Source organism: Mustelus asterias, unplaced genomic scaffold (assembly GCF_964213995.1).
Source record: "Mustelus asterias unplaced genomic scaffold, sMusAst1.hap1.1 HAP1_SCAFFOLD_2657, whole genome shotgun sequence".
Lineage (NCBI taxonomy): Eukaryota > Metazoa > Chordata > Chondrichthyes > Carcharhiniformes > Triakidae > Mustelus > Mustelus asterias.
The window spans coordinates 1-22,617 of NW_027592602.1; the positions used below are offsets into that span (position 1 = coordinate 1).

The 22,617-nt window shown below is 54.0% G+C and overlaps 1 protein-coding gene across 1 annotated transcript; it reads left to right on the forward strand.

Moving 5' to 3' along the window:
- Positions 1-6: 6 nt before the first annotated feature.
- LOC144489901 (CXXC-type zinc finger protein 1-like) lies at positions 7-10,673 on the forward strand. The gene is made up of 8 exons (XM_078207734.1): positions 7-24; positions 2,134-2,341; positions 5,416-5,526; positions 6,619-6,668; positions 7,182-7,278; positions 7,824-7,976; positions 8,701-8,849; positions 10,402-10,673. Exons 2-7 carry the CDS (start codon positions 2,267-2,269, stop codon positions 8,845-8,847), a joined length of 633 nt encoding a protein of 210 aa, XP_078063860.1. The 5' UTR covers positions 7-24; positions 2,134-2,266; the 3' UTR covers positions 8,848-8,849; positions 10,402-10,673.
- Positions 10,674-22,617: the final 11,944 nt, after the last annotated feature.

Here is a 22,617-nt window from a genome sequence, read left to right on the forward strand (position 1 = left end):
GTGTGGAATCAAACTAGCTGCCAAGTAAGGCTGTGTGTCACTTTCAGTATCCTCATCACAACATCGCATGGCCAAGTCTCTGCCTCTCTCGCTTTCCCTTTGCCCCCGCACCCACCTTCCCTCTCTCTCTCCTCTCTCACACACTTCCCCCCCCCCCCTCACTTGCCCCCCCCTCTCACTTGCCCCCCCTCTCTCACTTGCCCCCCCTCTCTCACTTGCCCCCCCTCTCTCACTTGCCCCCCCTCTCTCACTTGCCCCCCTCTCTCACTTGCCCCCCCTCTCTCACTTGCCCCCCCTCTCTCACTTGCCCCCCCTCTCTCACGTGCCCCCCGCTCTCACTTGCCACCCTCTCTCACTTGCCCCCCCTCTCTCACTTGCCCCCCCTCTCTCACTTGCCCCTACTCTCTCACTTGCCCCCCCCTCTCACTTGCCCCCCCTCTCTCACTTGCCCCCCCTCTCTCACTTGCCCCCCCTCTCTCACTTGCCCCCCCTCTCTCACTTGCCCCCCCTCTCTCACTTGCCCCCCCTCTCTCACTTGCCCCCCCTCTCTCACTTGCCCCCCCCCTCTCTCACTTGCCCCCCTCTCTCACTTGCCCCCCCTCTCTCACTTGCCCCCCCTCTCTCACTTGCCCCCCCTCTCTCACTTGCCCCCCTCTCTCACTTGCCCCCCCTCTCTCGCTTGCCCCCCGTCTCTCGCTTGCCTCCCCTCTCTCGCTTGCTGCCTCCCCTCTCTCGCTTGCTGCCTCCCCTCTCTCGCTTGCTACCCCCCTCTCGCTTGCTACCCCCCCTCTCGCTTGCTACCCCCCTCTCGCTTGCTACCCCCCTCTCGCTTGCTACCCCCCCTCTCGCTTGCTACCCCCCCTCTCGCTTGCTATCCCCCCTCTCGCTTGCTATCCCCCCTCTCGCTTGCTACCCCCCCTCTCGCTTGCTACCCCCCCTCTCGCTTGCTACCCCCCCTCTCGCTTGCTACCCCCCCTCTCGCTTGCTACCCCCCCTCTCGCTTGCTACCCCCCCTCTCGCTTGCTACCCCCCCTCTCGCTTGCTACCCCCCCTCTCGCTTGCTACCCCCCCTCTCGCTTGCTACCCCCCCTCTCGCTTGCTACCCCCCCTCTCGCTTGCTACCCCCCCTCTCGCTTGCTACCCCCCCTCTCGCTTGCTACCCCCCCTCTCGCTTGCTACCCCCCCTCTCGCTTGCTACCCCCCCTCTCGCTTGCTACCCCCCCTCTCGCTTGCTACCCCCCCTCTCGCTTGCTACCCCCCCTCTCGCTTGCTACCCCCCCTCTCGCTTGCTACCCCCCCTCTCGCTTGCTACCCCCCCTCTCGCTTGCTACCCCCCCTCTCGCTTGCTACCCCCCCTCTCGCTTGCTACCCCCCCTCTCGCTTGCTACCCCCCCTCTCGCTTGCTACCCCCCCTCTCGCTTGCTACCCCCCCTCTCGCTTGCTACCCCCCCTCTCGCTTGCTACCCCCCCTCTCGCTTGCTACCCCCCCTCTCGCTTGCTACCCCCCCTCTCGCTTGCTACCCCCCCTCTCGCTTGCTACCCCCCCTCTCGCTTGCTACCCCCCCTCTCGCTCGCTACCCCCCCTCTCGCTCGCTACCCCCCCCTCTCTCTGGCGCACCCCCCCCCTCTCTCTGGCGCACCCCCCCCCTCTCTCTGGCGAACCCCCCCCCTCTCTCTGGCGAACCCCCCCCCCCTCTCTCTGGCGAACCCCCCCCCTCTCTCTGGCGAACCCCCCCCCCCTCTCTCTGGCGAACCCCCCCCCCCCTCTCTCTGGCGAACCCCCCCCCTCTCTCTGGCGAACCCCCCCCCTCTCTCTGGCGAACCCCCCCCCTCTCTCTGGCGAACCCCCCTCCTCTCTCTGGCGAACCCCCCTCCTCTCTCTGGCGAACCCCCCTCCTCTCTCTGGCGAACCCCCCCCCCCCCACTTCCCCCGTTCACTCATTCCCCCCCCTCTCTCTCGCTAGCCCCCTCTCAGCCCCCCCATCACTTACCACCCTCACTTCCTGCTCTCTCTCTCACGCTCCCCCGCCGCCCCCCTGCCCCTCTCTGTGCTGCATAAATGCCGGCTGCTCTGTTGGTTGTGCCCCCGCCACCTCCCTCTCCTCAATGTTTTGCCCTCTGGTCACTCTGCAGCCGCATCTATGAGATCCTGCCCCAGCGGATCCAGCAGTGGCAGCAGAGTCCCTGCATCGCCGAGGAACATGGCAAAAAGCTCCTGGAGAAGATCCGGCGCGAACAACAGCAGGCCCGCTGTAAACTGCAGGAGATGGAGCGCAAGTTCCACGAACTGGAGACCATCATAGCCAAAGCCAAGCAGCAGTCGATCAAAGAGGACGAAGAGGTCAGCAGGACTTGGAAGGGAGTACGAGGGGGTGGTCTCCATTGGGATTGTGGATCTGGAGTAGGCCACTCAGCCCCTCGAGCCTGCTCCGCCATTCACTTAGATCATGGCTGATCTGATTGTAATTTCAACCCCACATTCCTACCTAACCACCCCCCATAACCTTTCACCGCCTTGTTAACCTCGAATCTACCTGGCTCTGCCTCACAAAAACACTGTTTCCAATGCCTGTTGAGGAAGGGAGTTCCAAAAACTCACCACCCTCTGGAGACAGAAATTCTCCTCGTCTCTGCCTAACTGGGAAACCTCTTGCACTTAATCATAGAAAGCCTGCAGTGCAGAAGGAGGCCATTCGGCCCATCAAGTCTGCACCGGCCACAATCCCACCCAGGCCCTACCCCCATATCCCTACATATTTACCCGCTAATCCCACTAACCGACACATCTCAGGACACTAAGGGGCAATTTTAGCATGGCCAATGAACCTAACCCGCACATCTTTGGACTGTGGGAGGAAACCGGAGCACCCGGAGGAAACCCACACAGACACGAGGAGAATGTGCAAACTCCACACAGACAGTGACCCAAGCCGGGAATCAAACCCAGGTCCCTGGAGCTGTGAAGCAGCAGTGCTAACCACTGTGCTATCGTGCCGCCCTTGCTAACCACTGTGCTACCGTGCCGCCCTCAGTATCCTCCTACTGGAGAGAACATCCTTTCCATGTCAACCCTGTAACCCCTAATGATCTTGCAATCAGATCACGTCTTACTCATCTAAACAATGGGAGTGAATGGGAAGGGGTTTGGGTCCATTGGGATTGTGCACAATGAGAGTGAATGGGAAGGGGTTTGGGTCCGTTGGGATTGTGGACAGTGGGAGTGAATGGGAAGGGGTTTGGGTCCATTGGGATTGTGCACAATGAGAGTGAATGGGAAGGGGTTTAGATCCATTGGGATTGTGGACAGTGGGAGTGAATGGGAAGGGGATTGGGATTGTGTACAGTGGGAATGAATGGGAAGGAGATTGGGATTGTGTACAGTGGGAGTGAATGGGAAGGGGTTTGGGTCCATTGGGATTGACAGTGGGAGTGAATGGGAAGGGGTTTGGGTCCATTGGGATTGTGTACAGTGGGAGTGAATGGGAAGGGGTTTGGGTTCATTGGGATTGTGTACAATGGGAGAGAATGGGAAGAGGTTTGGGTCCATTGGGATTCTGTACAGTGAGAGTGAATGGGAAGGGGTTTGGGTCCATTGTGATTGTGTATATTGGGAGTGAATGGGAAAGGGTTTCGGTCCATTGTGATTGTGTACAGTGGGAGTGAATGGGAAGGGTTTGAGTCCATTGGGATTGTGTACAGTGGGAGTGAATGGGAAGGGGTTTGGGTCCATTGAGATTGTGGACAGTGGGAGTGAATGGGAAGGGGTTTGGGTCCATTGAGATTGTGGACAGTGGGAGTGAATGGGAAAGGGTTTGGGTCCATTGGGATTGTGTACAGTGGGAGTGAATGGGAAAGGGTATGAGTCCATTGGGATTGTGTACAGTGGGAGTGAATAGGAAGAGGTTTGGGTCCATTGTGATTGTGTATATGGGGAGTGAATGGGAAGGGGTTTGGGTCCATTGGGAGTGTGGACAGTGGGAGTGAATGGGAAGGGGTTTGGGTCCATTGGGATTGTGTACAGTGACAGTGAATGGGAAGGGGTTTGGGTCCATTGGGATTGTGGACAGTGGGAGTGAATGGGAAGGGGTTTGGGTCCATTGGGATTGACAGTGGGAGTGAATGGGAAGAGGTTTGGGTCCATTGGGATTGTATCCAATGGGAGTGAATGGGAAGGGGTTTGGGTCCATTGGGATTGTGTACAGTGGGAGTGAATGGAAAGGGGTTTGGGTCCATTGGGATTGTGTACAGTGGGCGTGAATGGGAAGGGGTTTGGGTCCATTGGGATTGTGGACAGTGGGAGTGAATGGGAAGGGGTTTGGGTCCATTGGGATTGTGGGCAGTGGGAGTGAATGGGAAGGGGTTTGGGTCCATTGGGATTGTGTACAGTGGGAGTAAATGGGAAGGGGATTGGGATTGTGTACAGTGGGAGTGAATGGGAAGGGGTTTGGGTCCATTGGGATTGACAGTGGGAGTGAATGGGAAGGGGTTTGGGTCCATTGGGATTGTGTACAGTGGGAGTGAATGGGAAGGGGTTTGGGTTCATTGGGATTGTGTACAATGGGAGAGAATGGGAAGAGGTTTGGGTCCATTGGGATTCTGTACAGTGAGAGTGAATGGGAAGGGGTTTGGGTCCATTGTGATTGTGTATATTGGGAGTGAATGGGAAAGGGTTTCGGTCCATTGTGATTGTGTACAGTGGGAGTGAATGGGAAGGGGTTTGAGTCCATTGGGATTGTATACAGTGGGAGGGAATGGGAAGGGGTTTGGGTCCATTGGGATTGTGGACAGTGGGAGTGAATGGGAAGGGGTTTGGGTCCATTGGGATTGACAGTGGGAGTGAATGGGAAGAGGTTTGGGTTCATTGGGATGTCTACAATGGGAGTGAATGGGAAGGGGTTTGGGTCCATTGAGATTGTGGACAGTGGAGTGAATGGGAAAGGGCTTGGGTCCATTGGGGGATTGTGGACAGTGGGAGTGAATGGGAAGGGGTTTGGGTCCATTGCGATTGTGGACAGTGGGAGTGAATGGGAAGGGGTTTGAGTCCATTGGGATTGTGTACAGTGGGAGTGAATGGGAAGGGGTTTGGGTCCATTGGGATTGTGTACAGTGGGAGTGAATGGAAAGGGGTTTGGGTCCATTGGGATTGTGTACAGTGGGCGTGAATGGGAAGGGGTTTGGGTCTATTGGGATTGTGGACAGTGGGAGTGAATGGGAAGGGGTTTGGGTCCATTGGGATTGTGGACAGTGGGAGTGAATGGGAAGGCGTTTGGGTCCATTGGGATTGTGGACAGTGGGAGTGAATGGGAAGGGCTTTGGGTCCATTGGGATTGTGGACCGTGGGAGTGAATGGGAAGGGGTTTGGAAAGTGCACATTGTTTTCCTTTTCTCTGAAACCCGTTCTCTTTGGTTCCGTAGGTGAATGAAGGTGACAGCGAAGAGGCGGATTTCCAAATTTTCTGTGTGTCATGTGGTCATCCGATCAATCCCAAAACGGCCATGAAGCATATGGAACGGTGCTACGCCAAGGTACAGGAGATAGTCTCACCAGCTATCCACTCTGCTCTGAATCATGCCCTCAATATCACGCTTGCAAAGATCTTCTCTGCTATTGGATTCAATACTTAAGTCAGTACAGTTCCACCCTTCTAATTGGTTACTGAGCAAGGCAAATGGATAGCCAATTACATTCTGGGAAAGTGCATTCGGCCAGACCAGATGAATGGAGTTCCATATTACATCTGTCATATTAACCGTTTGCACAGGAACAGGAGGAGGCCCAGTCAGCTGCTCTCGACCCTGTTACACAGAAACAGGAGGAGGCCATTCAACCCCCCCACCCTCTCGAGCCTGTTACAGGGGAGCAGGAGGAGGCCATTCAGCCCCCTCGAGCCTGTTACAGGGGAACAGGAAGAGGCCCATTCAGCCCCCCATCTGAAGCCTGTTACACAGGAACATGAAGAAGCCCATTCAGCCCCTTTCAAGCCTGTTACAGGGGAACAGGAAGAGGCCCATTCAGCCCCTTTCAAGCCTGTTACACAGGAACAGGAGGAGGCCATTCAGCCCCCCTCTCGAGTCTGTTACACAGGAACAGGAGGAGGCCCATTCCCCCCCCCCTGCAGCCCCAGCCTGTCAGTCAGACGTGCCTAATCCGTATCCGAACTCTGGGGATGAGAGCTGCAGCAGATTATATCCAAGTGTGTAATAGTGTGTGGAACAGCAATGATCTGGCTGAGAACTGCGAGTTAACCAGGCCTGCATCCTCCGCACACTCCCCTACACTGCTGACATCTGCGTCTCTTACACCAGGACCAGAACTGTCCGCATTGAGGGTCTAACCAAGGTTCGACAAAGGTTCAGTATCACCTCCCTACTTTACAATTCTGACCTGTGGCGTGACCTTTAGTGATTGCTCTCTCTGTACAGTGAGATCCCTTTGTCCCTCTACCCTCCCGCAACCTCGACTCGCACTGTCCAAATCATAAGTCACCTCTCTGTGCTCACATTCATTTACCCAGTTATGAGGGTTAGAGTGCAGGGGCAGTGGGATTGAGATGCGAACAGACGGTGTTTCATTGACGCAGACTCCATTCTCACTCCCCGTCTCTCTCTTATTTTCAGTACGAGAGTCAAACGTCATTTGGATCCATGTACCCAACTCGCATAGAGGGGTGAGTACGAGTGTGCAGGCTGTCCCTTAGGGGGGGCTGGGGGCGGGGGGGGGGGGGGGGGGGGGGGGGGGGGGGGGGCAGGGGGGGCTGGGGGAGGGGCGGAGGGGGCTGGGGGGAGGGGGCGGCTGGGGGGGGGGTGGCAAGAGGCAACAGGCTGCCCCTTCAAAGGGGGTGGGAGGGGCAGCAAGAGGGAACAGGCTGCCGCTTTGGGGGGGTGAGGGGGCAACAAGAGGGCGCAGGCTTCGGGGTGGGGGGGCAAAGGGGAACACCCTTCGAGCGGGGTGGAAGCAGGGGCAGCAAGAGGGCACAGGCTGTCACTTGGAGCAGAGATTGGGCAGCTGTCATGGTAAGCGTGCATGAATGTGTGTGCTGTGGTGTGCGTGTTGTGCGTGTCGTGTGTGTTTTGTGTCACGTCTGGAATGTATATAATGTGTCTGATGCCAGCTGCTTGCTGTCTGGTGTCTATCGCGGACACAATCTCTGACTCTCTCTCTCTCTCTCTGACCCTTGCAGGGCCACACGGTTATTCTGTGACGTTTACAATACCCAGAGCAAAACCTACTGCAAGAGGCTGCAGGTGCTGTGTCCAGAACATTCTCGAGATCCCAAGGTAACGTCTGTGGCTGAGATTTCCATCTCTACTTGTAAAGAGGGGAACAGAGAGTTCAGTCAAAACAGCAAGGCTGTTACTCTGTTTACTCTGTATCTAACCCCATGCTGTACCTGTCCTGGGAGTGTTTGATGGGGACAGTGTAGAGGGAGCTTTACTCTGTATCTAACCCCGTGCTGTACCTGTCCTGGGAGTGTTTGATGGGGACAGTGTAGAGGGAGCTTTACTCTGTGTCTAACCCCGTGCTGTACTTGTCCTGGGAGTGTTTGATGGGGACAGTGTAGAGGGAGCTTTACTCTGTATCTAACCCCGTGCTGTACTTGTCCTGGGAGTGTTTGATGGGGACAGTGTAGAGGGAGCTTTACTCTGTATCTAACCCCGTGCTGTACCTGTCCTGGGAGTGTTTGATGGGGACAGTGTAGAGGGAGCTTTACTCTGTATCTAACCCCGTGCTGTACCTGTCCTGGGAGTGTTTGATGGGGGACAGGGGAGAGGGAGTTTTATTCTGTATCTAACCCCGTGCTGTGCTTTCTTGTTGATCCCAGGTCTCGGCAGACGAGGTATGTGGTTGTCCAATAGTGAAGGATGTCTTTGAGCTAACGGGTGATTTCTGTCGAGCAGCCAAACGCAAGTGTAATAAACATTACTGTTGGGAGAAACTGCGGAGGGCAGAGGTTGACCTGGAGAGGGTGCGAGTGGTAAGTAGCCCAGATCCTGAGGGCAGGAGAGGAGCAGCCCCTCCCCCAAAGCATACATGACAACCCTCTTCCCCTCTCCCACACGCCCTGTGTTACTGATTGTATCTCTACTGATTGTATCTCTACTGATTGTATCTCTACTGATGTTAATCCAGCTCCCTCACACTGTCACTCAGTAACCCCTCTCCCCCCCAGCACCCTGTGTTACTGACTGTATCTCTACTGATGTTAATCCAGCTCCCTTACACTGTCACTCAGTAACCCCTCTCCCCCCAGCACCCTGTGTTACTGACTGTATCTCTACTGATGTTAATCCAGCTCCCTCACACTGTCACTCAGTTATCCCTCTCCCTCAGCACCCTGTGTTACTGACTGTATCTCTACTGATGTTAATCCAGCTCCCTCACACTCTTCCCCCCAGCACCCTGTGTTACTGACAGTATCTCTACTGATGTTAATCCAGCTCCCTCACACTGTCACTCAGTAACCACTCTTCCCCCAGCACCCTGTGTTACTGACTGTACCTCTACTGATGTTAATCCAGCTCCCTCACACTGTCATTCAGTAACCCCTCTCCCCCAGCACCCTGTGTTACTGACTGTATCTCTACTGATGTTAATCCAGCTCCCTCACACTGTCACTCAGTAACCCCTCTCCCCCAGCACCCTGTGTTACTGACTGTATCAATATCTTTGCTGACATTTAACCTTTTGCTGTGTGATAGTGGTACAAACTGGATGAACTGTTTGAGCAAGAGAGGAACGTGAGAATGGCCATGGCAAATCGTGCTGGACTCCTAGCGCTGATGTTACACCAAACCATCCAACATGACCCTGTGACCACTGACCTGCGATCAAACAAGGAGCGATGAAGGTGAGTGAGCTAATGCTGCCTGGGGCATGAGAGCATGCGTGCGCATGTGTTGACTGCACAGGCATTTATGATTGCGCACGTGTGCGTGTTTGAATGCGTCCACACACGTGTGTATGAGTGAGTGCATGTGCGTTGGGTGTGCGTGCGTGTGCATATTTGTGTACGTGCGTGTTTGAGAGTGCGGGTGCATGAGTGTGTGTGCGCACGCTTATTAAATTTTAAGCTTATTTATTAGTGTCACAAGTAGGCTTATATTAACGATGCAATTAAGTTACTGTGAAAATCCACTCGTCGCCACACTACGGCGCATGTTCGGATACACTAAGGGGCCATTTAGCACGGCCAATCCACCTAACCTGCGCATCTTACAGACTGTGGGAGGAAACCGGAGCACCCGGAGGAAACCCACGCAGACACGGGGAGAATGTGCAAAACTCCGCACAGACAGTGACTCAAGGCTGGAATCGAACCCGGGTCCCTGGCGCTGTGAGGCACCACTGCCACCGTCATGCACGCGTGTTTGGGTGTGTACGAGTGCGCAGGCGTTCATGAGTACGGGTGCATGAGTGTGTGCGTGCGCACATGCTTTGAGTGCATGTATGTCCATGTTTGAGTGCCTGCGTGCACACGCGTGGATGAGTGCTCAGATGTTCGTGACTGTGGGTGCACGAGTGTGCGTGCGTGCATGTGTTTTGAGTGTGCGTGCGCGCATGTGTCTTGAGTGTATGTGCGTGCACATATTTGTGCGCATGCACGAGAGTGCCTGCATAAGAGTGGATGAGTGTGCACGAGTATGTGTGTACACGTGAGTGAGGACAGCGTTTGAAGCAGTGAGTGGGAATGCAGGATCCTGCTGACACCCCCGCCCCCCCACTTCCTGTTTTTTGCCCAGAGCAGACATGTGCAGAAAGACTCTTGACTCCACCATCACTTTCCCACCCCCGGCAGACACTCAGCAAGTTCACCTCTTGAGCCCTTGGCCAAGGAGCCTAACTCTCCAGCAAACCCTACCTGCAAGTTCCCTTTACAAGACAGGAATCAGGCCGTTCAGCCCCACTCGAACCTCCTTCCCCCCTCCCTCCCCCATTCCATAAGATCGTGGCTGATCTGATTGCGGCCTCAAATCCACTTTCCTGTCTGTCCACCCCCTCACCACCCTGCACACACCCCTTCATCCCAGGAATCAGCCCAGTGAACCTACTCTCAACTGCTTCTGACGCAATTGTATCTTTATTTTTCCCCCCATTCAAGGGACTGTAACTGTGCACGGTGCTCCAGGTGCCCAGTGCAACAGCAGTCCAACATGCCTGCATTTTTATATTCCATTCCCCTTGCAATAATGGTGCCGCCACCCCAGTGGTCCATCAGCCTGACATGGGTTGCAGCCAGTGGCAGTACGAAGGACCCTCTCCCATGCCACCACTGCTCTCTCAGCAGTCAAGTGGCGCCACTTCCTTCAGATGCCAGACCTAAATTCAGAACCGTGCAAGTGTTTTTGTTTTGTTTTAAATGTGTTCTATTTGGGATTGACGGCCATTTGTTTATTTTTCAGAAAATTGGCGTCATTTGTCCAGAATGCAAGGATGCCAAGTGGAGGTCCTTCTTTTACTAGCACACGCCAGACTTGAAAAGGCAGCTTGTCATCTCTTGACCAAAAGGAGGGGAGTAGTCCGAGCCTGGTGATTAGTGCAGAGCATCCCCTTGCCTTTTTTTTAAAGAAACATGTACAGAATGTGGGTGTAAATTCTGATTTTTACAACTTTCTCTCGTGTCACCTGCCAGATTCACCCGCCAGAGTAATAAAGTGTCCAACTGTTTCCTATTGCTGACTTGTTGCAGGTTCTGTTTCTGAGAATCAGAGAAACGAGGGACCAACTTGGCAATAGCCCACCACAAACACCCCAACCCCGCACCCCTTCCTGACTTCCTGCCACTGTTGAAAGAGCGAGCGCTGGAATATACACTAATTAGGACCAGGATTGTGCCCTCGACCCCACGCCCCCACCTTGTCGATCAGAAATCTGTCTAACTTCAATATATTCAATGAATCGCAGCCCCCACCGCTGTCTGGGCCGGGGTGGGAGGGGGGAGAATTCCACAGACTTATCACCCTCTGAGAGAAGAAATTCCTCCTCCATCTTCGTCTTCAATGTGTTCCCTTTTGGGAAGTAACGCCAAATCCCGCAAAGAGGAATGCCTCACCTCGTAATCTGTTAAAAGTGTGTGGGAAGGTGTGAACTGTCCTTCAGTAATGTTTAGTGGTTAACGAACAGAAATATCTGACATTCACTTTAAAATGAACACTTTAACAATTTATTTATTTAACTAACCAGGAACTTTAACTAAACAAGTAACATACCGAATAAGATTCCAGTGGAATGCTGTTCAAATAAACACAATACTCATTCATTAACCAAAAAATAATAATAGAATTCAGTTACTCAAAAATACAACTCGGTTTGTCGCTTTCGAAATCTTTTGGAGTTCCTCTGTTGATTCCTCTATCTGAGAGTTCTCACTGATTTGGTACCTTTCGCTAGTTAGATGCTGCGTTCTCTTAAGAGGTATCTAAAGTTGGCAGAGTTGCTCCCTCCCTCTCGAGGCTTGAGAGGTGGCAGTTCTTCTGTTGCTCTCCTGTTTTTTTACCCCCTGCACTCTCTTTTATACCTGTGATGACCCCTCAATTTTCCTACAATAGGATCTGCTGTTATCAACACCATCAAATTCAAATCTTATAGGTTCCTGGTAGCTGAGTACCTGCTTTAAATTGATTGGACTAAATTAAAAAAGACACTTTGTCTTGTGGAGACTACTGCTTGACTTTTTGATACAAATGTTTCAGGATATACTTTGCATTTTAAACCTCCAAGCACTGAAACAAAACACCAGCTTTTAGAGGGACATCGCAATGTTTTCTTTCCACTAGCATTTTTACAATTTTTTATACATCTTTACCTGCATCAAATTCCAACTTCACAAACTCAACTTCACAGCAAACAGGAGACCCCCGTCATTTTGAAACTCGCCCCCCCCCCCCCCTCCATCCTCGAGGGAGGGAAACCTCTTCTCAGCATCCACCCTGTCAAACCCCTCCTCAGAATCTGAGATGTCTCAATAAGATCCCCTCTCATTCTTCTAAACTCCAATGGGTACAGGCCCCGACCTGTATGCTCAACCTTTCCTCATAAGACAGTAACCCCCTTCATCCCAGGGATCGGCCCAGTGAACCTTCTCTCAACTTCCCTCAATGTAGGTACATCCCTCCTTAAGTCATGAGACCAAAACTGTGCGTAAGTACTCCAACTGCAGAAACGCCAGTGCTGTACAGTTGAAGCAAGACTTGCCAACTTTTATACTCCTGCCCCCTCGAGGCATTATCTTCAGGCTTGTGCGGCCTCTGCTACCTCTCACCGACGGGGTTGCCACCTGCTCAAGGGGTGGTGGGGGCGATGGCCTCGTCAGCCAAAACTTGGAAAGAGGGCACGCCCCCGCCTATGCATTGGCTGCCCCTGAAACTCGTGGATAAATATGGAAGGTAACGGGTCTTGCCTTGCCCCGGGGCACTCGTTGAACCTCATCCGGGATGATCATTCACCCAGAGCAGCGTGCACGTGCCTGACTTCTCCCTCCGATGAGATGGAACCTCCCCCATTGCCCTCAGGACTTCCCAAAGCAGCCAATGGTGTGCAGACTTTTCCCCAAATGTGTAATCACCAGTGCAGCGTGGGAAACCGCGGCAGCCATTGTGCATGTGCAGCGAGCTCCCAGAACGGCTTTGCAATAAAAGGCCCAGGTAATTCAGGCCCAGGGAGAAATACTGGGCCCAGAGAGGTTTGGTCCGTCCCACTGCCAACACCATGCAGTGCTCTTCTTTGAGATTTTTTTCATTCATTTATGGGACCTGGGCATCGCTGGCTGGACCAGCATTTATTACCCGTCCCTAATTGCCCCCTTGAGAAGGTGGTGGGTGAGCCGCCATCTTGAACCCGCTGCAGTCCCGTGTGGTGTAGCTACACCCACAGTGCTGTTAGGGAGGGAGTTCCAGGATTTTGACCCAGCCACAGTGAAGCCGATATATTTCCAAGTCGGGGTGGTGTGTTTGTGGGGGGGAGTGCTCGCAGGGGGAAACTTGCAGGCCTGTGGGTGTTCCCCATGGCATCTACTGCCCTTGTCCTTCAAGCTGATTGTGGGTTTGGGAAGTGCTGTCGATCGTGCCTTTGATGAGTTCTTGCAGTACATCCTGTCGACAGTACACACATTGCTGCCACTGTATGGAAGTCAGCATGTCTGGCAGTGCAGAACTCCCTCTTGAGTGGACCTTCAATCCATGGTAACAACAATTTGCTTGGCACCTTCAATGGAGTAAGACATTCCAAGGTGCTTCAGGACAGCCATAGACAGACGGAATTTGACCCTGAGACATATCGGGCAGGCGACTAGAAGCTTGGTTAAAGAGGTTGGTTTTTAAAGAGCATCTTAAAGGAGGGAAGTGGGGTGGGGGACGATGTTTTGGGAGGAAATTCCAGAGCTTGAGCCCTCCCCCCGGCAGCTTGAAGGCACGGCCACCAAGGGTGGAATGATGGAAATCGGGATGTTCGAGAGGCCGAAATTGGAGGAGCACAGAGAACCCGGAGTTACAGAAATAGGGAGGGTGTAGGGGCTGGAGGAGGTTACAAAGGGAGGGATTTGGAAGTGAGGATGAGAATTGTAAAATGGAGGCGTTGCGGGCTGGGGGCAAGTGTGGGACAGCAAGCACAAGGGGTGACGATCAACGGGGACTCGGTAGAAGTTCAGACATGGGGTGGGGGGAGGGGCAGCAGAGTTGGGGGGTGAGCTGAAGTTTCCAGAGGGTCGAATGTCAGGGAGCAACCAGGAGAGCGTCTGGTGGGTAACATAGCTGCGGATGAGGGTTTACACAGCAGAGGAGCCGATATGGGTGAAGTGGGGCCAAGTTACGGAGGTTGGAACTGGCCGGTCTTAGTGACGGTGCAGATATGATTGGAATCTCATCTTGGGTGGGGTTGTGGGAGGGTCAGGGTGGGGTTGTGGGGAAGTGGGTTGTGGGGAGGATGGAAAGATAGCGGTGGGAGGGTGGGGGTTGGGTGCGCAAAGGTGCTGGTGCTTTCAATGTCACTCAGGTTATGAACGGACTGGCTTAACCTCGGACTGTGGACTGTCACCAGAGAGAGGGATGGAGTCGGTTTCTTGGGAACCGGAGTTTGGTGTGGAAAGTGAAAACTCAATATTGAATTGGAGGAAGCTTCTGCTCATCCACGACAAACTCTCCTCAGACCCACAGTCTGATAGTTCAGAGAGTGGAGGATTGGAGAGAGATGGGAGGCGCGGTAGATCTGGGGCCTATGTGTGAAAAGTAACACTCTGCTCTTGGATGAGGCCGCCTTGTAGATGTAAAGCAGGAGAGGGCCCCAGGATCGATCCTGGAGGGACACCAGAGGCAATGGGATGGGAAGGGGACGGGAAGTCATTGCTGCTGGTTCTCATACCTATGATTGGAAAGTTGAAGACAGAAGTGGGTAGAGTAGATCCCACCCAGCAGCAATGACAGCAGGAGAGGCGTTGGAGGAGGATGATGAACCTATCAAAGATGAAGAAAGATAGGTAAGCATACGAATTAGAGTCAGGAGTAGGCCACTTTCGGGCCTTCTCCGCTGTTCAATAACATCGTGGCTGATCTGATTGTAACCTTGGTCCCACATTCCTGCCCACCCCAGATAACCTTCCCCCTCATTAACCAAGAATCTATCCACCCCTGCCTTAAAAATATTCCAAGACTCTGCTTCCACCATCCTTTGAGGAAGAGAGCTCCAGAGACTCTCCATCCAGAGAGAGAGAATATCTCCTCACCTCCATCTCAAATGGATAGCCCCTTATTTTTAAACAGTGACCCTTCGTTCTCGATTCTCCCACAAGAGGAAACATCCTCTCCACATCCACCCTGTCAATACCCCTCAGGATCTTAAAGGCTTTGATCAAGTTGCATCTTACTGAAACTCCAGCAAATACAAGTCTAGCCTGTCCAACCTTTCCTCATAAGACAACCCACCCACACCTGGTATTAGTCTGGTAAACTTTCACTCCCTCCACCACTGATGAAATGTGGCGGCCATGTGTACCATCTACAAGATGCAATGCAGGAGCTCATCAAGATTCCTTTGGCAGCACCTTCCAAACCCATGACCATTACAATCTAGAAGGCCAAGGGCAGCAGCAAGTTGGGAACACCAAGTTCATCACCACCCTAACTTGGAAATATATATTCTTCACTGGCTGGTTCAAAAAAAGGCAGCATGGTGGCACAGTGGTTAGCACTGCTGCCTCACTGCGCTAGGGATCCGGGTAAAATTCCAGCCTCGGGTCGCTGTCTGTGTGGAGTTTGCACATCCTCCCTGTGTCTGCGTGGGTTTCTTCCGTGTGCTCCGGTTTCCTCCCACAGTCCAAAGATGTGCGGGTTAGGTTGATTGGCCAAATTGCCCCTTAGTGTCAGGGGGATTAGCAGGGTAAATGTGTGGGGTTACGGGAATAGGGCCTGGGTGGGATTGTGGTTGGTGCAGATTCGATGGGTCGAATGGCCTCCTTCATTGTAGGGATTCTATTCTATGAAAATCCTGGAACTCCCTCCCTTACAGCATTGTGGGTGTACCTACACCGCAGGGACAGCAGCGATTCAAGATGGCAGCTCACCACCATTTTCTGAAGGGCAACTAGTGATGGATAATAAATGCTGGCCTAGCCATAGGTGCCCACATCACGGAAACAAATTGAAAAACATTTCTATGAACTGCTTCCAACGCATTTTTTTGTACAATTGGGACATGGATGTCGCTGGCTGGCCAGCATTTATTGCCCATCCCTAGTTGCTCAAGGGCAGTTCAGAGTCAACCACATTGCTATGACTCTGGAGTCACACGTAGGCCAGACCAAGTAAGGAGGGCAGATTTCCTTCCCTAAAGGACATTAGTGAACCAGATGGGTTTTTCCGACAATGGTTTCATGGTCATCAGTAGATTATTAATTCCAGATATTTTTTATTGAATTCAAATTCCATTGGCTGCTATGGCAGGATTCGAACCTGGATCCCCAGAACATTAGCTGAGTTTCTGGATTAATAGTCTAGCAATAATACCACGAGGCCATCGCCTCCCCAATTTACATATCTCCTTAAATAAGGAGACCAATACTGTACACAATATCCGAAGTGTGGTCTCACCAATGCCCGATACAACAGAAGAATAGCCGTCCTACTTTTGTAATGCTCTTTGGGACGTCAGTGTTGTTTGTGGAGAAGGGGGGCACTACCGGAAGACTGTTGCGGAGTTCTCCCTGTCTGAGGAGCAGGGGCCCGGGCGGGTCGATCAGAAGTGCCCAAATGAATGGGCTGAATTGGAAACGTATCGTCTCGCCCTCAGGTGAGCTGAAGATTAAGGAGCCACTTTCAACTTGGGCAGAAGGTTCCTCAATAGACTCTCGGTCCTGTCACTGCCGGCAGACAGATTAATCCGACGATGATCAATGGACTCTTCATGATTGGTAGATAACAATAGCAGCCATCCCCCTCCCTAATGGTTTCAGTCATTGATCAAAAGTTTCAATTTCCCCGCATCAATCGATTCATTCCTCTCCTGCGGGAGCCCTTCTGTCACTTGAGTGTGGCATTCATCGATCCATCCCTCTGCCCATCAGAGATCCCTCGATTGCCTGTCCGTTCATTGCAATTATGTGCTTCGTGTGTGGCCCTGTTAATTTGTCGAACACATCACCCGTTGATGACTGGCTCCATACATCGATTCAACTGCAACACTGAGTCGTCATCAGGGGTCGCATGAGGTTAGGTGCTTAGCTGCCAAGGTCGTCAGGAGAAAGTTCCGGATCTTTTTTTCAAACTGCATTGATTGGATGATACAAAAAGTTGCATCACAGGCAAAGAACGAGTTAGATACAAAATGGGGTGAAAAGAGAGACGGGGAGGTGGGGGGGGGGGGGGGAGGAGGAATAGACAGAATCATTCTGACAGAAAGATCAAAATAAGCCAATAATTTTTTTAACTGATCTGTGTAAGATGCTTTCAATCTTTTGAAGTTTAGGAAACATCATCATCTCCTTGACTCGTTGCAAGTGGGAGGGTGGAGCCGCAGATCTCCAATTGGATAAATTGACGTGCAAGCAATCAGCTGAAGGGAAAGGCATCTGACTAGGGTAGCATGGTGGTTAGTACTGCTGCATCACAACAGCAGGGTTCGATTCCCGCCTTGAGCGACTGTGTGGAGTTTGCATGTTCTCCCCATGTCTGTGTGGGTTTTCTTCAGGTGCTCCAGTTTCCTCCCACAGTCCAAAGATGTACATCTTAGGTGGATAGGCCATGCTAAATTGCCCCTTTGTGTCCAAAGATGTGTACGTTAGGTGAATTGGCCATGGTAAATTGCCCCTTAGTGTCCAAAGATGTGCAGCTTAGGTGGATTGGCCATGCTAAATTGCCCCTTAACATCCAAATATGTGTAGGTTAGGTGGATTAGCCATGCTAAATTGCCCCTTAGTGTCCCAAGATGTGCAAGTTAGCTGTGGTAAATATGGGGGGTTATGGGATCATGGAGATATGGTGGAGGGGAGGGCCTGAATAAGAAGCTCTTCCAGAGAGTCGGTGCAGACACAATGGGCCAAATGACCTCCTGTGCTGTAGGGATTCTATGATCCACAGTTACCTCATCAGGGATTACCCCAAAAATATCAGTAATAGGATCTGAGGTGAAGGGCAGTCTGTCAAAGGTCACATTTTAATTCAGCGTCAATTTGCATTGAGTTAGTGCCTTTCAAATAGTACAACATCCCCACGAGCAGGAGTATAAAGGGCAGGATGGCAAAGAATTGACATCGGAGCACCAGTGATATTTGTGTCAACAGTTGTTACGGGCAACCTGAAGGAAGAGAGAGGGAGAATTCCAGAGCTTAGAGTCTCCAAGGGCAGTTGAAAGCATGGCTGCCGATGGCGGAGCGATGGGAATCAAGGGGATGCTCGAAAGGCCAGAATTGGAGGAGGCAGAGATTGCGGAGGTTGTAGAGGCGGGGCGGATATGGGCGAGGAACGTGGTGTGATTTATAAAAACAGGGATGAGAGATTTCAAATTGTACCGGAGCACAGAGTGGTGAACAAGAAAGCCAGGGGCGGGAGGGAGGAAGGGTAAAAAGGACCGCAAAGACTTTTCCTGGCGGATATGTTTCTCCGGTGGCAGAAAGGGTTGCGATCTTACTTCTCGAACACCTTGAGGAAAGATGGCAGATTTGATCAATGGGTTGCATGGGGAACTGGGTCAGTACTTGAGCAGTGGGGGGAAGGGGGCAAGATTATTGGCCAGGCACATGATGGAAACAACACCAGAGCCTTCGGCATCACCATCCATAGCTCTGGACTGCAACATGCAGGTCAAAAGTGCATCTCGCAACAGTGAGGTGGCATTCCAGAGCGGACCTCAACACAAAGAGGCCTCTTTCTCTGCAGTATTGATCGATCGTGTTACATCTGAATGGGACAGGCCTCCAACACAGCCAGGCAGTGTCGGCCCTTCATTGCTGTCTGTCAGCCCACAGGAAATCCCCAGAGACCTCCGGGCTGGCAATTCAGCCCCTTTCCAGCAGACATAAAAGTGGAAGGGGGAACAATTCGCTTTTTCCTCGAGGCCCTTCACCGCCTCACAATATCCCTGAGCACCACACAGCCAATTAAATAGTGTCAAAGGTTTGTCAGCGTTGTAATGTAGGGAAGGTGGGAGTCAAATTGAGCAAAGCAAGATCCCACAAACAGCCACGTGATTATGAACATGACTTTGTTTTCTCATGCTTTGGCTACAGAGATCGTATTGGCACAAGGACACCATGGAGAGCTCCGCCCTCCCGCAACCCCCGCTCTTCATCGAATTGTGGCGGTGGAATCTTGTGCTCTCTTGAATGGCCAGATAGTCTTGGGTTTGACATCTCATCCCTCTGAGAGTGCAGCGCTCTCTCAGCCCTGACCCTCTGACAGTGCAGCGCTCCTTCAGCACTGACCCTCCCACAGTGCAGCGCTCCCTCAGCACTGACCCTCCCACAGTGCGGCGCTCCCTCAGCACTGACCCTCCCACAGTGCAGTGCTCCTTCAGCACTGACCCTCCCACAGTGCAGCGCTCCCTCAGCAATGACCCTCCGACAGTGCGGCGCTCCCTCAGCACTGACCCTTCAACAGTGTGGCGCTCCCTCAGCACTGACCCTCCCACAGTGCGGCGCTCCCTCAGCACTGACCCTCCCACAGTGCGGCGCTCCCTCAGCACTGACCCTCCCACAGTGCGGCGCTCCCTCAGCACTGACCCTCCCACAGTGCAGCGCTCCCTTAGCACTAACCCACAGTGCGGCGTTCTCTCAGCACTGACCTCCGACAGTGCAGTGCTCCCTCAGCAATGACCCTCCAACAGTGCGGCGCTTCCTCAGCAATGACCCTCCAACAGTGCGGCGCTTCCTCAGCAATGACCCTCCAACAGTGCAGCACTCCCTCAGCACTGACCCTCTGACAGTACGGCGCTCCCTCAGCACTGACCCTCCCACAGTGCGGCGCTCCCTCAGCACTGACCCTCCGACAGTGCGGCGCTCCCTCAGCATTGACCCTCTGACAGTGCAGCGCTCCCTCAGCACTGACCCTCCCACAGTGCGGCACTCCCTCAGCACTGACCCTCTGACAGTGCGGCGCTCCCTCAGCACTGACCCTCCCACAGTGCGGCGCTCCCTCAACACTGACCCTCCGACAGTGCGATACTCCCTCAGCACTGACCCTCCGACAGTGCAGTGCTCCTTCAGCACTGACCCTCCCACAGTGCAGCGCTCCCTCAGCAATGACCCTCCGACAGTGCGGCGCTCCCTCAGCACTGACCCTTCAACAGTGTGGCGCTCCCTCAGCACTGACCCTCCCACAGTGCGGCGCTCCCTCAGCACTGACCCTCCCACAGTGCGGCGCTCCCTCAGCACTGACCCTCCCACAGTGCGGCGCTCCCTCAGCACTGACCCTCCCACAGTGCAGCGCTCCCTTAGCACTAACCCACAGTGCGGCGTTCTCTCAGCACTGACCTCCGACAGTGCAGTGCTCCCTCAGCAATGACCCTCCAACAGTGCGGCGCTTCCTCAGCAATGACCCTCCAACAGTGCGGCGCTTCCTCAGCAATGACCCTCCAACAGTGCAGCACTCCCTCAGCACTGACCCTCTGACAGTACGGCGCTCCCTCAGCACTGACCCTCCCACAGTGCGGCGCTCCCTCAGCACTGACCCTCCGACAGTGCGGCGCTCCCTCAGCATTGACCCTCTGACAGTGCAGCGCTCCCTCAGCACTGACCCTCCCACAGTGCGGCACTCCCTCAGCACTGACCCTCTGACAGTGCGGCGCTCCCTCAGCACTGACCCTCCCACAGTGCGGCGCTCCCTCAACACTGACCCTCCGACAGTGCGATACTCCCTCAGCACTGACCCTCCGACAGTGCGGCGCTCCCTCAGCACTGACCCTCCGACAGTGCGGCGCTCCCTCAACACTGACCCTCCCACAGTGCGGTGCTCCCTCAGCACTGACCCTCCGACAGTGCGGCGCTCCCTCAGCACTGACCCGCCAACAGTGCGGTGCTCCCTCAGCACTGACCCTCTGACAGTGCGGCACTCCCTCAGCACTGACCCTCCGACAGTGTGGCGCTCCCTCAGCACTGACCCTCCGACAGTGCGGCGCTCCCTCAACACTGACCCTCCCACAGTGCGGCGCTCCCTCAGCACTGACACTCCCACAGTGCGGCGCTCCCTCAACACACACCCTCTGATCAGTGCGGCGCTCTCTCAGCACTGACCCTCTGAACAGTGTGGCGCTCCCTCAGCACTGACCCTCTCACAGTGAGGCGCTCCCTCAGCACCGACCTTCCAACATACTGGGCACCCACTCTGTACCCTTGCTGGGTAAGTGGCTGGGGTTCATGTGCTCTGAGTCTGTGATATGTGGTTTTGAACCTAAACCCGTCTGACCAGGAAACAAGTGTGAATGGCCATATCTCTGCATGCGCAGTTGTATTTTGCGGAGGCGTGTGCACTGATGCTAAAATCCAGCGTGATCTGCTGATTAGAATGAGGAGATTGCAGTTGATAAGCCTGGCAGACCCCAGGGGTGTGAGTTGCCTCTCTCTCACTCCCCCATCTGCTTCGAGCCAGCATTCTTCCCAGTCCTGACCTCCGTGCCTGCAGACTGCAGTGTCCCGGTCTGTCGCTCTGGCACCTGGCTGCTCACAGTTGCTCCTGCTTTGGCAGATTCCTGGGATGATTAATCCTTGCGCTCCTGTGACTCTCGGCAGCGCTGGTATGTGTATGGAATGGCAAAGATGCAGCACCTACTGCAGCCCAGCGTGAGTCCTTCGCAGCGATGCCCGAGGGACTGATTAAACAGCTTGCTCACAGACAGAGCGGAGGGAAGCGATCGATTCTGACTCTCATTACCTACGTCTCTCCTGCGAGCTGTGTCTCTGCTGTCTGTAGCCCTTCCTCTCATTTCTGTGTGAAGCAGGGCGACCCAGTTCTCGAGTTAACAGACAGATTGTGAGACTCTGAATTCAATGCCACTTTCACAAACCCTTGCTTTTAAATATTTCATGCAATCCTATCACATCCCCCCCTCTCAGAATTTTAAAATTCCTTCTCAGGATTCTTTTTTTATTCATTGGAGGTGGGCATCACTGGCTGGACCAACATTTACTGAACAATCTACTTACTCCTGGGGAGCACCACATTGTTGGAGGTTCAGTATTGAGGTAGCGCTGCGCTGTTGGAAGGTCAGTGCTGGGGGAGCATCGCGCTGTGGGAGGGTCAGTGCTGAGGGAGCATCGTGCTGTTGGAGGGTCAGTGTTGAGAGAGCACCGCACTGTAGGAGGGTCAGTGTTGAGAGAGCACCGCACTGTAGGAGGGTCAGTGTTGAGAGAGCACCGCACTGTGGGAGGGTCAGTGTTGAGAGAGCACCGCACTGTAGGAGGGTCAGTGCTGAGGGAGCGCCACACTGTAGGATGGTCAGTGCTGAGGGAGCATCGCGCTGTTGGAGGGTCAGTGCTGAGGCAGTACCGCACTGTGGGAGGGTCAGTGCTGAGGGAGCACCGCACTGTAGGATGGTCAGTGCTGAGAGAGCGCCGCACTGTTGGAGGGTCAGTGCTGAGGGAGCATCGCGCTGTTGGAGGGTCAGTGCTGAGGGAGCGCCACACATCAGAGGGTCAGTGCTGAGGGAGCATCGCACTGTAGGAGGGTCAGTGCTAAGGGAGCATCGCACTGTAGGAGGGTCAGTGCTGATGGAGTGCTGCGCTGTTGGAGGGTCAATGCTAAGGGAGCGCTACACTGTCGGAGGGTCAGTGCTGAGGGAGCGCCGCACTGTGGGAGGGTCAGTGCTGAGGGAGCGCTGCACTGTCGGAGGGTCAGTGCTGAGGGAGCACCGCATTGTAGGAAGGTCAGTGCTGATGGAGTGCTGTGCTGTTGGAGGGTCAATGCTGAGGGAGCGCTACACTGTCGGAGGGTCAGTGCTGAGGGAGCGCCGCACTGTGGGAGGGTCAGTGCTGAGGGAGCACTGTCGGAGGGTCAGTGCTGAGGGAGCGCTGCACTGTCGGAGAGTCGGGACTGAGGGAGCACCGCATTGTCAGAGGGTCAGTGTTGAGGGAGCACCGCACTGTCGGAGAGTCAGTGCTGAAGGAGCACTGCACTGTCGGAGGATGACCGCTGAGGGAGCGC